Raw genomic sequence first — 16,266 nt, forward strand, 5'->3', positions numbered from 1 at the left:
ATAACCTCCAGTATTAGGGGGCAGTATGCATCTCAAATATCAGGTGTCGGGAACAGGAAAACAAGGAGGCTGTTGCAATCGTGTTCTTCCTGTGAGCTTCCCACTGGGGCAGCGGTTGGCCACTGCGTGGACAGGATGCTGGACTGGATAGGTCTTTGGTTTGTTCCAACAGGGCTCCTCTTATGTATGATTCTGGTTAGGCTCTCTGAGTAGGGGGTGATAGGCAACGCTTACCAGCGGCTCTGTTTCAATTTAGAGGGCCGATTCCTGAAGCTGGTGCTGAGGAATTATTACTTGACCCCTTGACAGTTATGCTTTGGGATCCCACTGGATCTATCCTTTTCCCCATGATGTTTAACACCCCCCTGCCCGTGGTGGCTCCCCTGAAATAGCCTCCCCAGAGAGCCTCATCTGGTGCTTTCCTTTTTTCAGCACCGGGTGAAGACCTTTTGATCCACCCAGGTGTTTTTAAGCACTCCTTGGGCTTCTCACTGTTTCAGTACGATATTTAATCTGTGCTGCCAACGGTTTGATACCATACTTATTAGAAGGAAAGTTTTTAATACTGCATTTTTATTGCTCGTTGTTTTTAATTAATTTTTATTGCTCGTTGTTTTTAATTAATTTTTCTTGCTCGTACGTTAACATTTTGTTTCGATCTGTAAGCCGCTCAGAGAATATTTTTTTAATGGGAAGTCATATAAATTTAATAAAGCATATCAAGTCCCTCCGGGATCAGAGGCAGCATGACTCCAAGCATCACTTTTGGGGAAACAGCAGGGGGACGCTTCCCAAGGGGCATCTGGTTGGCTGCTGTGAAAGCAGAATGCTGGACTAGGTAAATGCCTTTGGTCTAATCCAGCAGGGCTCTTCTTATGTTTTTACGTTCCCCTTTCAGCCATGAAGGTTACAGCACCATGGCTTTGAGGAAGACACCCTCTCAGCTTAACCTTTATCTCAGGATTGTTATTGTGCCAGGGTGGGTCTGGGTCTGGGGGGAACACATTCCTTCTGCCCTAAACTCCATGGAAAAATGGTCAGATAAAAATGTGATAGACACACAGGAAAGACGTCATCACGTGAACGTGAGTTTTCCAACTTTGGTGAAGTTTTAGATCTTAGCTGGCACTTCCCAAGGACTACAAAATCCTTGAGAAAACTGGTTTGCAAGAGAAGAATAAATACGTAAACCAAGAGACGCCCATGTTGTGGAACCTCCTACCCCAAGAGGCCAGACTGGCCCCCATCTTTATTGGCATTTTGATACATGGCTAACCCCTTTCTGTTCTGCTGCGCTTTCAGTTTGGTTTCATTGCTTCCCCCGCTTTTGTCTTCTTTCCATGGACTGCTGATTTTTAGCCAGATCCTTTGTTAGATTTATGTATGTTGTTTTCGCAGACGCCTCGCTTGTACAAGCCCTGCATTTAGAAAGTAAACGCTGCATGCGGGAGCAAGCAGTGGGAAGAAGCAAGTGCTCTGCACATCCTCAGAGGCACTCTCCTTTATTCTGTCATATGTTCTACAGCTGATCCTTGCACTAAAAAACACCTCCGGGGTGAAGCTCTGCCTCGGGATAAGCCCTGGTTGTCTCCCTGGTTCTGCTAAGTTGGGCCCACTCACCTCGTTGCCCAGCAGGGCAGAGACGCAGGCTTCTGAAGCATCACAGATGGCAGTCAGATCATGGCCTCCTTCCAGGGCAAGAACAAGGGCCCCTCCAGCCAAGTTCATCAGCTGCCTGGTCATGTAGCCGAAACCTGCAGGGAAGAAAGCCAAAGGAAACAGAAGGATTAAGACTTTCCGGCACTCACCTGTCAGAGCACCTTCCTACCCTGTCCCATCCCTGTGGGGTTGGGAGTGCTTCACCTCCTCCTCCACCTCTTCTTATTCTTCTTGCCATTTCTTCTTGAACAGGCCCAGTCAGTCAGTTTGTTGGTCTCCCTCTCACAGGCCTGGCCCAACCTATCTTGATGCCTCTAGCAAAGCCGCTACCCCCAGCCAGCTGTTCCTGCCCATCTGCTCCCATCTTCTACCCTTTTCCAGCTGCAGGGCTCCGATGAGAGGTGGGTGGAAGTTGTCCAAGAGGTTGGCTGAGCTCTCACGAGACCTCGCAGCTACAAGACCCGGTGGCTACACTAAGGCGGCACTCCCAAGAGGCTGCGTTAGAGAGCCCCCCGCCAGCCGCTGTCTTGCAGTGGCAAATGGAAGAGCGGTTGGAGGAACTCTCTAAAACACCCGCTGAAGGTGACAGGGAGGCAGCGGTCGGCCCTCCTGGCAGGAGTGGGGAGAGAGCAGCGCAAATGGCCGCTCTTCCCACTCTGCTGCCCTGATGCGGGTGCCTGAGCCTGCATAATGATAGGGCCTCGGCCTCTCTCTCTCTCTCTTTGACTCCCTCAGCATGTAAAGCTGATTCAGAAGACAACTGCTGATGATTTATTGTCCATAACAAATACAATAAAAGCCATCAGCACCAGAAATCAGGTAACTACCACCAGCTTTCACTGTGCTTGTAAAAATAAGGAGGTTTCTAACTGATACCTCAATGTGTGGAGGTCCCTGAAATCTCTACAGGGTGTTGCATTACTGGGGAGCCGTCACCAAGAAGGTCTTGCTTCGTGTCTGAAGTCCACAAAACACACTCCTTGGGGGCACCACGAGAAGAGCCTTCTTCCACTGATCTTAAAACTTAGGTCAGCTGCAGGAGGCAATTCTTAAAGTACTTGGGACCTGAGCCATTTAGGGTTTTGTATTCTAGTACCAGCAGGCTTTCAGGGAAGTTGGTCAGCCATTCCTGATTGCTTCGTGGAGAAACCCCTCATCAGCTCCCAAGGAATATCAAACCGCAGTGTATTAGGATGTGCTTTCCCCTTGTCAAGCACCCAAATGTGTGGAAAGGCATCGAAAGCAGAGGCAGCAAGTGCATCCACCTGCACAGCTGTGTCCTCCCCAGATGACCTGTCTTAGTAACCTGCTGCTGGCAGGCTGCATATTCCATCCCTGGCTCAGGCATTGCTGGCGTTCCCTTGCCAAACAGCACTCCCCGTGCAACGCTGACGGGGTCTTACATTTGGCTGAGACTTTGTAGCCGCCCAATGGGGGAGGATGCCCGTCAGCTGCATCAAAACCTGCAGACACCAGCACCACGTCCGGCAAGAATTCGTGGGCAACTGGCATCACGACCGTCCTGCAAGGTCAAGGGGCGGGGGGAAGGGGAGAGAGGGAGGAGAAAGAAAACCAAGCCAGGTTAGGTTAGCATTTCTGGTACCGTGCTGGTGCATGGAACACTCCCGGCATGGAATGCTCCCACCGTAAAGCATTGCGCTACCTAGCTATAACGCGATGGCCCAGAATTCTGCATGAGAATTCTGCAATGGGGAATTCCTGTCCTGCGGAATTCCTGTCTGGGCGCTTGCGGCCCAGACTTCCTGGTGAAACCACGGGCTCAATTGAAGACGGCGACGGACCACGGACAAAGGCAGGTAAGGTCCCCCTCTCCCTTGGTCCTTTACCGGGCTCTGCCGCTGGGACTGCCTTGAGTCTTGGCGTGCGTATGTATCCCTGGACAAGCTATCACGGTGGCGAGTTTGAGGTTTCTAAAGTGCAAATTGACGGAGCTATGGAAAGGGGTGCCCGATTTTCATAAATTCCCCAAAAATCAGGGGATGATGGGATTGCCTTGAGTCTTGGCGTGCGTGTGTATACCTCCATGAGGTGTCATGGTGCCAAACTTGAGGTTTCTAACTTTCACAGAAAAAAAAATGTATACTTTTTTAGCTTAATGCAAGCCTATGGGGGGGGGGGGGAAACGGAGCTCCGATCCGGATCCGGATCCGGAGCTCGGAGCGGAACGGACATAGGCGGAGCAGCCCGATCCGCAAATCGCGGATCTGGAAGTGAAGCGGAGCGGGGGGTCCGTGCACACCCCTAGTAATGGTGGCAGTGGCGGGAACCACACTTTGGAAACCCGTGAACCTTGCCCTGCATTCCACCATAGAAACAAGGCGGGATAGAAATATAACCACAGAAGCACCCACCCTCGGGCTGCAGGAAATCGTAGGACCAAAATACACATGACACTGAGCCATAGTTTTCCCCATGGTAGTGCTTTGTAAAAACTATTATTACAAAATGACGTTGTGAAAGCTGAACCTGCCTTTGAAGATCTGCGGCAGGTATGTGCTTGTGTTTAACTGTTTCTGCTCCACTTCCCACCCGTCCCCCACAGCTAATTTTGCTTCTTCCTGTGGGGAGGTGCAGCTTTATTTATTTATTTTTTAGTGGGGGGGGGGGGGAATCCTCCGGAAGGCACACTCCCATACACCACAGATCTTTCAAAGTAGACTCCATACCCTTTACTGAATACCTCAGCAAACCCAAACAGACAGGATTCCAGAGGGAAAACTTTAGGCAACTCAGCATCATGGATAGCTTGTTATGATTCAGCCACCCTCCCACACTGGCTTCTGAGATATCAGCAAGCCCTTAGCAAACTTAAGGACTAGAGAATTGCTCTTCCCGTGTCCCCGAAAGTGAAGACCGAGCTTTTCCAAGAGGTGAACTCTGTGCCCGGTACTGTATTTTGCCCCTTTAAGAGTTCCCGTTATTATGCTACAGACAGTCCAGGGTAAATCATTAGTCTGTGCCCTGCTCTTCTCTTTCAGAGCCTTTCGTATGTCTGGAAACTGCTCTGCATAGCTTCCACTCCCTCCCCTTGGGTCTGAAGGCGAGCGTTTTCTCAGCCTTGATGTGCTTTCTAGGGCCACTTTCAGACTGGTTAGCTCATCTCTGGATGACAGCCAACCAGGGCCCTTGTTTCCAAAGGGAGGCTATTCCCCAGCCCTCCCTGTGAAACAAGGAGCGATCGTAGGGTTGGACCCATTCCCACTGACGCCAAAGGATGAGTTGGCTCGGAGTCAACTTCCTTTCTAGATGCCCTGCTGTGTGAATGCCTTTCCCAGCTCTCTTGCGGAGAGCCCAACAGGCCTGCAATCTTGTCCTCCGGGACAAGAACCCCGGCCTTCTCCAAAGGCCCATCCATCAGCTGGGTCATGCTTGGCAGCAACTCAAAGAGGCACGCTATCCATAGGGCCTGGGAGCTGCATTTCTGTGTGCAGCAAGAGGGGGGGGCGTGGGGGGGAAGAGAAACTATTTATAGAGCCCTTTTAAGTGCAATCAAAGCACATGTGCTGGGCAGCTGTGGGAGGGTGGCCCATTGCCAAAGCCCTAGCTTGGCACGTACTGGGCTGCTTGCGATTGCAAACTGGGCTTCTGCCAAGCACAGTCAGCCCTGAGCCGTGGTGGAGCTGGCTGTGGCCACGTGGCAGGACCGAGCCCAAAGGACCCCTTTCTCACGGGGGGCTGTGCGTGTGGGAGGTGTGGAAGCCAGTGCACTGCAGCTCCTTCCTGTGACCTGAAGGGGACTGAGAGCTGGTGGAGCGTAGCAGCTGACAGGCACAATAGATGTGACAGGCCATTAAGAGATGGGCCTGTCACATCTATTGTTGGACTGCAGCTGTTGGACTGCAACTCCCATCATCCCTGACCTTGGCTAGGCCGGCTAATGGGAGTTGCAGTCCAACAACATCTGAAGGGCCACACAGCTCCCACTCCAGTTTTAAGGCAAGGATGGGCAACTTGGGGTCCCACCTATATTGCTGGGCTCCAACCCCTATCAGCCCCATCCGGTATGGACAACAGTCACGGCTGATGATCCAGTGACATCTGGAAGGCCATAGGTCTTGTTGATTTATTTTTTATTTATTACATTTCTATCCCACCTTTTTTCCTCCAAGGAACCCAAGGCGGCGTACATAAATCCTCCTCCTCTCCATTTCTATCCTCACAACAACAGCCCTGTGAGGAAGGCTGGGCTGAGAGTCTGTGACTGGCCCAAAGTCATCCAGTGAGATTCCGTGGCCGTGTGGGGATCTCCTGACTCCTAGTCCAACACTCTAGCCCCAGGCCCTTTCAAAAATCAGGGAGTGGGGATGCTAACCATGGGGGAGGAGCCACACAGCACAGGCTGCTCCCACGTGGTTCATGGTGTCTGATCTTAATCCTTTACAAGGTGGGCAGGAGCCATGCCGCAGCCGCTCCCCCACGCTACAAAGAAAGCGTGAGAAGGGCTTGAAGAGAACTTTGGGTCTTGGCTTAAGGTTTCCAGATGGATAGCCAGGAGAAGAAAAAGAAGTGGGAAGAGCTGCCAGCAGAGGTGTGCGTGCAATGTTTGACAATCCGGAAAAAAAAAGATATTTATGGCCTGGTCCTAAGTTTAATCATGTTTACTTGGAATTAAGTCCCACTGGATCCCAGGAGACTCCATATTGCAGCCGTAGGCTTTCTTCCCTGACTCTGAAGTCTGCCCCACTCTCCGATCCCATATGATGAAAAGAAAAAGCCAAGAAAACCAGGCATGCTTGCGTTTCTTTGGATAATATTACTACATGTATACTGAAAGTAAACACATCTGAATGGTTCATGTTGCTGTGTTATATGGCTCTGGGGATCAGGTTAAGCTTTCGTTCTACTCCGTCTCTTGGTTCTTAGCAGGACATCTCCTACATCCCTTGCTAGCAAAGGAGCTGAGGTTTTGCAGAGTCCGGGTGCAATGCCTTAAACAGTTACCCAGGAGCGCAGCGTTAGAACTGAGGAGCTGAGGTTTTGCAAAGAGCAGCTATCTTCACTTAATTTATAACATTTCTCTACAGCCCAATATCCAAAGCTCTGTGGGCAGTTTATAAAGATTAAAACCCTAAAATATGTAATATAAAGCCAACATACAGAAATATGACAATTTTAAAAACAATCAACAATCCATCCCAGGACCCATTAAAAACCTTATCATATGCTGTCAAATGCCTGGGAGTAGAGGAAAGTCTTAACCTTGCACTGAGGAGTTGACAATATAGGCACCAGGCGGGCCTCACTGGGGAGAGCATTCCATAATTGGAGGACCACCACTGAAAAGGCCCTCTCCCTTGTTGCCAAGTTCAACAAAGCTCAGGTTCAACAAAGCTCAGGTTCAACAAAGCTCATTTAAGTTTGACACGCGGAGGAGCTGGACTGCAAATCATTCTACTCCCTTCTGGCCACTGTGTTCCCCTGCCTCCATTCCCCCATGACAGAGACCTATCCTTTAGCTCTGCCGTTCTGTGAAGCCTCACCTAAACCGATGAGCAGCGCTGTCCAGTGGGTACAGACTAAATTTATGCACGTAAAAGCAATTCTATGTTAATGACACAGCCCCGTTGTAGGGTTCCTCACAGTGCAATCTTATGAATGTCTAAGTTCAATGGGGCTTACTTCCAGACATGCGAACACAGGACTGCAGCCTTAATTAATGTATCTGGACATTTATGTGCCGCTTTGCCATCAGAAATCGGTATTTTAAATTAGTGCGTACAAGCGGAAAATAAACGTCAACATTTAATTAAGCCAGCAATGTGAATAGAAAGAGAACTCTGCGAAAAGAACTGCATAATCCGATAGTTAGAATTAAGATGAAATTTCTCAGAATTCTTTCCCCCCCCCTCCCCCGAGGAAAAATTATGGAGTTTTCTTTTTTCTTTCTACGCCGTCTCAAGGCAAAAGAAGGCCCCTCTCAAGACTTTCCCCCAATATTCGCCACCATTTTTAGCGGCATCCATTTTCGTCCCACAATGCCATGGAACTATGCTAAGTCTGAGGCATTGTGGAGGATGCAAAATGGTAGTCAGGAAGTCAGTTGCTTCTGCTGCTGCCGCTTGCAAAAAGCCCTAAGGAAAAAGAAAGGAAGGAAGGAAGGAAGGGTGGGTAATAGTGCTGCTGTTAGTGGTGGACCCAACCACCGAGAAACAGTTGGAGAATTTATACTCCCTCCAGGAGAAATCTGGTGAAATTGCGTCCCCAGTTCTTCTGCTCACAAATAGGGTGGAGCATTTCAGAGGCCGTCTGTGCACAGCCGGAGAACCCATCCTTTGCTTCTTCCACTAGTTCCCGAGGCATCCAAAAGCTTATTCAATGAACAAAAAACCTACGGTTTATAAAACAACGTTAAGGCCCTACACTTTCCCACCAAGCACCAAAAAGCGGGGAAATTGGGAGTTAAGGCTCGCCAGCCTTAACGCCACATCCTCCCTAAGGAGGCAGAAAGTACCAGTGAAATTCTCATTCTGCCAAAGCAGATAAACCATGAGGACAGGATGGAGAATAGGATATGCAGAGGTGACTGTGGGGTTGTGGAAAACTGATGACGAACAACTTAGAGCCACCTACTTCTTTTTTTGTTTAGAGCAGCCCTTCCCCAACCTGGTGCCCTCCAAAGGTGTTGGACTGCGACGATCTATCATTGCAAGTCAGTATGTCCCATGGTCAGGAATGCTGGGACAGCAGGATGGGGAACGTAGGGGGGCGCCTCCAGGCAAGCCCCCCCCCCACCTCACCCTGCTTACCTGCTCTGTCGTCGTTGGGCCCGGCCTTGAACAGAGTGCCCTGGTGCACCCAGAAGCAAGGCCACACTTGCAGCCTTGCTTCTGGGTGGTCCCAGGGGCTCAATTCAAGCCTGGGCCAGGTGACGACGGAGCAGGTAAGAACCCACACACACACACCTGGCCCCTTACCTGGACCTGCTGCTACTGCTGCACAAAGTGCGGCAGCTCCAGCCAACCCCCCTTCTGCCTGGCCCCTTACCTGGAGCTGCCACTGCACAAACTGTTGCGGTGGCAGCTCCAGGCAAGCCCCCCCCCCCCCGCACCCAACCACTTACCTTCTCCGTCATGGCCTGACCCATGCTTGAATCGAGCCCCTGAGTCCACCCAGAAGCAAGGCTGCAGGTGCGGACTTGCTTCCGGGTGGACCAGGGCACTCAATTCAAGCCAGGGCCCAGCGACAACGGAGCAGGTAAGTGGGGTGGGCTGGGGTGGGGGCTTGCCTGGAGCCGTTGCTGCAGTTTGCACAGCAGTGGCAGTGGGTCTAGGTAAGGGCCCAGGCAGGAGGGGGCTGCTTACCTGCTCCATCGTCCCCAGGCCCAGGCTTGAATTGAGGTTCTGGATGGACCAGGGTGCTCAGTTCAAGTCCAGGCCCAGTGACGATGGAACACGTAAGTGGGTTGGGGCTTACCTGGCAGCAGAGCCAGGCAGGAGGGGGTGGGGTTTCTTACCTGCTCCGTCGTCGCAGTCCAACACCTTTGGAGGGCACCAGGTTGGGGAAGGGCTGCTCTAAACAAAAAAAGAAGTAGGTGGCTCTAAGTTGTTCGTCATCAGTTTTCCACAACCCCACAGTCACCTCTGCATATCCTATTCTCCATCCTGTCCTCATGGTTTATCTGCTTTGGCAGAATGAGAATTTCACTGGTACTTTCTGCCTCCTTAGGGAGGATGTGGCGTTAAGGCTGGCGAGCCTTAACTCCCAATTTCCCCGCTTTTTGGTGCTTGGTGGGAAAGTGTAGGGCCTTAACGTTGTTTTATAAACCGTAGGTTTTTTGTTCATTGAATTTCATGGCTTTTTATAAAGGATAACGAGCCCTTCCCTCTTTTAAATGCGGTTACTGTAGTATAGCTCCTGCAGCTTTCACTGTTGTGATGAAAAGGAGATTTCACCAGGTTCTCCATATAAACAAATGACACCTGGTGAAATTCCCTTTTCATCAGAACAGTGCACGCTGCAAGAGCTATACTAGAGTAATCAGATACAAAAGAGGTCAGGGCTCCTGCAGCTTGCACTGTTGTGATGAAGAGGGGATTTCACCAGGTTCTCCATATATACAAATGACACCTGCTGAAATTCCCTTTTCGATGCAACTGTTAAAGATACAGGAGCCCTGTGCTCCTTTTCATATGGTCACAGGAGCAGGGGGCTGGTGACTCCGATGTCAGTGGGGCTATGAATCCGTGGGTACATAAATCCTACAATCCTATGCAAGGTTAGACATAAAATCCTACAATTCTATGCATATAGCCATGGATTCATAGACCCACTGACATCGGAGTCACCAGCCCCACCTTGTGACCATATGCAAAGGAGTACAGGGCTCCTGTATCTTTTACAGTTGCATAGAAAAGGGAATTTCAGCAGGTGTCACTTGTATTCATGCAGCACCTGGTGAAATTCCCTCTTTATCACAGCAGTGAAAGCTGCAGGAGCTATACTAGAGTGACTCCATTTAAAACAGGGCAGGGCTCCTGCAGCTTTCACTGTTGTGATGAAGAGGGAATTCCACCAGGTTCTCCATATATACAAATGACACCTGGTGAAATTCCCTTTTCTATGCAACTGTTAAAGATACAGGAGCCCTGTGCTCCTTTTCATATGGTCACAGGGGCAGGGGGCTGGTGACTCCGATGTCGGTGGGGCTATGAATCCGTGTGTACATAAATCCTACAATCCTATGCAAGGTTAGACATAAAATCCTACAATCCTATGCATATACCCACGGATTCATAGACCCACTGACATCAGAGTCACCAGCCCCCCCTTGTGACCATATGAAAAGGAGTACAGGGCTCCTTTATCTTTAACAGTTGCACAGAACATGGAATTTCACCAGTTGTCATTTGTATGCATGCACCTCCTGGTGAAATTCTCTCTTCATCACAACATTTAAAGCTGCAGGAGCCCTGCCCTCTTGACCAGACACAAAAGAGGCAAGGCTCCTGTGACTTTAAATGTTGTGATGAATCCCAGGTGGATTCCTGCATTAAGAAGTGGGATGGACTAGATGCCCTCATAGGCCCCCTTTTCAACTCTGCTATTCTACGACTCTATGAACATGGGCAGAGTGCATTGCCTGTGGCTGATGTGAGCCAAACATGCAACGATAACTGGAGGAAGTTCTCCCTAACTGCCAGCTAAATTCCTGCATTAAGAAGGGGGTTGGACTAGATGCCCTCATAGGACCCTTTTCAACTCTGCTATTCTACGATTCTATGAACATGGGCAGAGTGCATTGCCTGTGGCTGATGTGAGCCAAACATGCAACGATAACTGGAGGCCGGACGTTTTGCCAACCCTACCAGCTGAATTCCTGCATTAAGAAGGGGATTGGATTCTTTAATGTTTATAAATTATAAATTATAAATTTTAGTGATAGATACATGAGTGTATTAGTGGTAAGTTAGATAGAATACTAATGTATTAGTTAGTGTAAAACCTGAGTTTGTTGCAGTTTTTGTCACGGACTTTTGCGTTCGGGTGTACTTACTGTATCCAGAAAGTGTTTTTAATAAACAACACCTCCCTCCAAAAAAACTCAACTTGCTTTTTCACAAAACACAGATGTGACTTTATATAGCCATCTATTTCATGGTCACATGTATTTTATATTTATATTTTATCTTTGCCTTGTAGCTCCTTTGTAGTTCTGACTGGCTATAACTGAAACCTAGAGCGGATTCACCACCCCACTGACATCAGAATCACAAGCCACTGCTGGATTTAGCATGTCTCGCTCCTGTAGAGTGACCATATTCAAAGAAGTACAGGGTTCCTGTACCTTTAACAGTTGCGTAGAAAAGGGGGTTGGACTGGATGGCCTCGTAGGCCCTTTCCAACTCTGCTATTCTATGATTGGGGTAGTTTATGCGCTCTCTCTCTCTCTCTCTCTCTCTCTCTCTCACTCTCACACACACACTCAAACCCAAATATGTGGCAGTGTAGTGCAATGGTTAGTGTGTCAGGCAGGTTCTAGTCCCCACTTGATCATGAAGCTCACTGGCTAACTTTGGACCAATCACTGACTCTCAGCCTCACCTACTTCACTGGGTTGTTGTGGCTATTAAATGGACAACAGGAGAACTATGTATGCCACCTTGGGTTGCTTGCAAGAGGGAAAAAAGGTTTCTCCCATATACCTTTCCATGTGGCTAGGGTGATGAATTCAAAGGAGTACAGGGCTCTTCTATCTTTTACACTTGTATAGAAAAGGGAATTTCAGCAGGTCTCACTTGTATGCATGCAGCACCTGGTGAAATTCCCTCTGCGTCACAACAGTTAAAGCTGCAGGAACCCTGCCCTCTTGACCAGATACAAAAGAGGGAAGGCTCCTGTGACTTTAATTGCTGTGATGAAGAGAGAATTTCACCAGGTGCTGCATACATACAAGTGACACCTGCTGAAATTCCCTTTTCTATGCAACTGTTAAAGATACAAGAAGCCTGTCCTCCTTTTCATTTGGTCACCCTATGTATAGATTGTTCCAAAAGTGCCGACAACTATTTTATACATCTGAGTTTCTGTCTAAACTTGCATAGGATTGTAGGTTTTTCTGTCTAAAGATGCATAGGATTGTAGGTAACAAGATCCTTCTTGCTTTCTTAAAAGAACTACCTGTTGTTACTAAGCCTAAAAGAGACCTGTCTAAAAGACAGTAAATAATAGGCAGAACTAGATACTTAATTCTATCGGGCCAAGAAATCCTATACACACTTTCTTGGGAATAAGTCCACTGAACTCTGGTACTTACTTCTGAGTAAACATGCACTGCAGTAAACCTTCCTTTCCTCATGCCATCTAATGGATTTATATTCGGCCTTTTTCCTCCAAAGAACCCAAGATAGTGTACATAATCCTCCTCCCCGTTTTATTCTTCGTCCTCCATATAAAAGTTAGATGCAAGTTAAAGCCATCAATTATACATGCGATCATCAAAAGGTACCAAAGAATAAGGGCAGAGGCCCATTCCTTATGCATCAGAGCTTGCTTTCAGTAGTACTACCCACTGGAATTAATAATACTTTATACTGTTAGTTTCACCCTACCCTGTGCCTGTTTACACTTCCCTGTGCCTGTTTGCATTCTCTTTCCCTCCTTACTGTTTACTATGATTTTATTAGATTGTAAGCCTATGCGGCAGGGTCTTGCTATTTACTGCGTACTTTGTACAGCACCATGTACAGTCATGGTGCTATATAAATAAATAAATAAATAAATAAATATAATAATAATAATAATAATAATAATAATAGTGTTGATTCCTGCATTGAGCAGGGGGTTGGACTGGATGACCTTGTAGGCCCCTTCCAACTCTGCTATTCTATGAGCAGGCGGAGAGCGAAGGGAGGTAAGGGAGCGCGGGGTGGGGGGACGTTGGGGAGTGAGGGGGGGGCCCATCGCGCGGAATCCCTCCCCGCACACACACACCAGCAGGTCTTAGCCTCCCGCCGCTGCCACGGTAGGCAGCAGCGGAGGCCAGGGGATACATATACACACACGCGGGGGGGGGGGGGGGGAGAGGATTACGTTACCTCCTTCCTCATCGCAGGCCCGCTGGGAAATGGAGTTTTCAGCATAAGAGGAAGTGACGTCACTTCCTCTTATGCTGAAAACTCCATTTCCCAGCGGGCCTGCGACGAGGAAGGAGGTAAGGTAATTCTCTCTCTCCCCCCCCCCCGGCTAGGGCCCCCCCTCCACTCTCCAACATCCCTCCACCGCGCGGTCACTTACCTTTCTCCTTCACCTCCCGTTCCAGGCTTCGAAGCCAGGACGGGGGTTTGGAGGTGGACTCTTTAGAGCGGTGCACCAGATGGTGTAGCACTCTAAAGTGTCCCCCTCCAACTCCCCGTCCTAGCTTCGAAGCCTGGACCGGGAGGTGAACGGAGAAAGGTAAGTAATACCTCCTCTCCTCCCCCTCCTACCCGGCTAGGGCCCCCCCCACCGTCCACCCCCCCCCCGCCGCGCGGTCACTTACGTTCCTATTATCACCCCCCGGTCCAGGCTTCGAAGCCAGGACGGGGAGTTGGAGGCGGACGCTTTAGCGCTCTAAAGCATCCGGCTCCAACCCTCCGTCTTGCCTTCTAAGCCTGGACCGTGAAGTGATCATAGGAACGTAAGTGACCGCGCGGATGCCCCAGCGCGGCCCAGTCCCGTCCCGCAGGGCCCGGCCTGCCGCCACCGTAGCAACTACGGGGCGGCGGCGCGGCCCAGGGGATTCCCCCCAAAACCCGGTCCTGGCCTCCCGCCACTGCAGCGGTAGGCAGCAGCGGGGACCAGGAAATCACCCCTCCCCACCCCGCACAACATCACTTACCGTCCTCCACCGTCCGTCGCAAGATTAAATTTAGGCCGTGGCTTTAAGCGGAAGTAAAGACCTTGGCCTTTACTTCCGCTTAAAGCCATGGTGTAAATTTAATCTTGCGACGGACAGTGGAGGAGGACGGTAAGTCTCCGCTTCCCCCCCCCCCCGGGCCTGGGAGGCAAGCTCCCTCACCCCACTTACCTGGCCCGTCGGGGATGAGCGCCGGCCGCGCTCTCCCTGCTTCTCCGTTTCCCTCTGGGGATTCTGAAGCTCACGCGCATGCGTGAGCTTATCAGATTCCCCATTGAGAAACATGGAGATTTTAAAAATTAATTAAAAATTGATGGAACGGTCTTTCGAAAAAAGAAAGGCCATTCCATCAATCGGATGGATAGGGGAATTTAATCCTGTTTATGCATTCCCCCGGGAGGCATCCCCTTTTGCGCTACGAGTGCGCAAAAAAAAAGTCGCCACCCCCGAGAAAAACAAAGCAGATTGTGACGGACAGACTTTCTCTCCCTTTTTCTCCTTTAAACTCCCACCCAGACCTCAATATTTCAGGAATCTCCCTGAAACGCGCAGGGAATGTAAAGCCAGCATTTCTTTCTGGCAGTACCGCGTTTCAGAAAGATTCCTGAAATAGTTTTCATTTTAGGACCCTAAATTCCCCTTCCCCCCCGCTAAATAAATTATAATGGTGGAATGCTCAGATTACTGATGGGCCTTAACATACAGCAGCCACTATCGTGGCTGCTGTAATTTAGAGAAACCTCTGCTGACCCAAATCAATGGGGGGCCCAGTAGTGGGGGAGAAAGGGGCACTGTGGCCCAGGTTCCAGCGGGAGCACCTACCGGAAAGCAGCCAAGTACTCGGGGTCCCCCATGGGTGGGTCGAGGCCTCCTGTCCAAGCCACGTTGACGGTGAAGCCCTCGCCAGCACCAGAGCCCACCTGAAAAAGAAAAACAGGGGGTGGGTGGGGGTGTTTCCTTAGGTGGTTCTTCTTTCAGCCCTTCCCAGTCGCCAGGAGCGTTGCCAAATCTATTTCCCACGACCTGGGATCTATTCTCCACAACCCGAAGTGTTTATTGGTGCCAGTCAAAGGTATTCTCCCTCCTCAGCTTAATTGCCATGCAGGGGTAATTTTCAAGGGGGGAGTGGAGCTAGGGAGGGAAGGGGTAATCCCCTCTGCACCTGCTGCAATGCCCCCACAATATCAGCCCAATATGGCAGCTAAGCTGAGGGAAAAACAACGACATTTCCATTGGCATAATGGGCGTTTTCGCCCTAAGTGTAGTTGCCATGCCTGGGGTGGGAGTGTGTGTGTGTGTGTGTGTAGGGAATTTTAGGGGGTTCTCAGTTAGGGAGTGAAGGGTTAACCCTTCCTTGTGCACTTTGCCTGCCCACCTCTCCAATCCATTATTTACATGGCAATGAAACTTGGGGAGGGGGGGAATAAACGTCAACAGAAATATTGGGCCTTGAATCTTTTAAGTGGCTCGCAACACTCCTGGACAGTCATGTTAGGTCAGCAGCTTGCACAACGAAGATTAAGGCAGAAGTCAGGCGCCAGGCCACTTAACCGTATTTATTTTTATTTATTTATTACACTTATATCCTGCCTTTTTTCCTCCAAAGAATGCCTAGGCTGACTGAAGCACTCTACGGCAGCCATGCTGGGTTTCCTGATGTACCAGATAACATATTCATAAGAACTTAAGAAGAGCCATGCTGAATCAGACCAAAGGTCCATCTATTCCAGTAATGTCTTCACACAGTGGCCAACCAGAGGCCTGTGGAAAAAGTCCACCAGGAAGGCATGACTGCTACACACCACCCTCCTCTCGTGGTTCTGAGCAACTGCTTTACAAAGGCATACCACGTCTGATTCTGGAAGTAGCACAGAGCTATCAGGACTAGCAGCCATTGATAGCCTTCTCCTCCATTAATTTATCTAATCCCCTTTGAAAGCCATCCAAATGGGTGGCCATCACTACATCTTGTGGTAGTGAGTTCCATAGTTTAATTGTGCGATATATGAAGAAGAACTTTGTTTTCTCTGCCCTGAATCTCCCACCAATCAGCTACATGGGATGACCCAAGGTCCTAGCATTATGACACAAAGAGAAAAATGACTTAATACACCATGCAAAATTTTGTTCACCTCTATCATGTCTCCCCTCACTGGCCTTCTCCCTGAGCTAAATAGTCCCAGACATCGTAACTGTTCCTCAGACCCTTGACCATTTCAGTTGTTATTTTCTGCACTTTTCCCAGCTATACA

The 16,266-nt window shown here is 49.6% G+C and overlaps 1 protein-coding gene across 4 annotated transcripts in view; it reads right to left on the bottom strand.

Annotated features, from left to right (window-relative positions):
• The window catches only part of HDAC7 (histone deacetylase 7), a 266,746-nt gene that overhangs the window by 11,623 nt on the left and 238,857 nt on the right, over positions 1-16,266 (bottom strand). For all 4 annotated transcript variants that reach the window (XM_063119277.1, XM_063119279.1, XM_063119276.1 and 1 more), the window contains 3 exons: positions 14,837-14,934; positions 3,063-3,181; positions 1,621-1,754 (listed from right to left, as the gene is read on the bottom strand). In XM_063119277.1, coding sequence (XP_062975347.1) covers positions 1,621-1,754; positions 3,063-3,181; positions 14,837-14,934 — 351 coding nt within the window. The remainder of the gene's footprint in view (positions 1-1,620; positions 1,755-3,062; positions 3,182-14,836; positions 14,935-16,266) is intronic.

This window comes from Elgaria multicarinata, chromosome 3 (assembly GCF_023053635.1).
Source record: "Elgaria multicarinata webbii isolate HBS135686 ecotype San Diego chromosome 3, rElgMul1.1.pri, whole genome shotgun sequence".
Classification (NCBI taxonomy): Eukaryota; Metazoa; Chordata; class Lepidosauria; order Squamata; family Anguidae; genus Elgaria; species Elgaria multicarinata.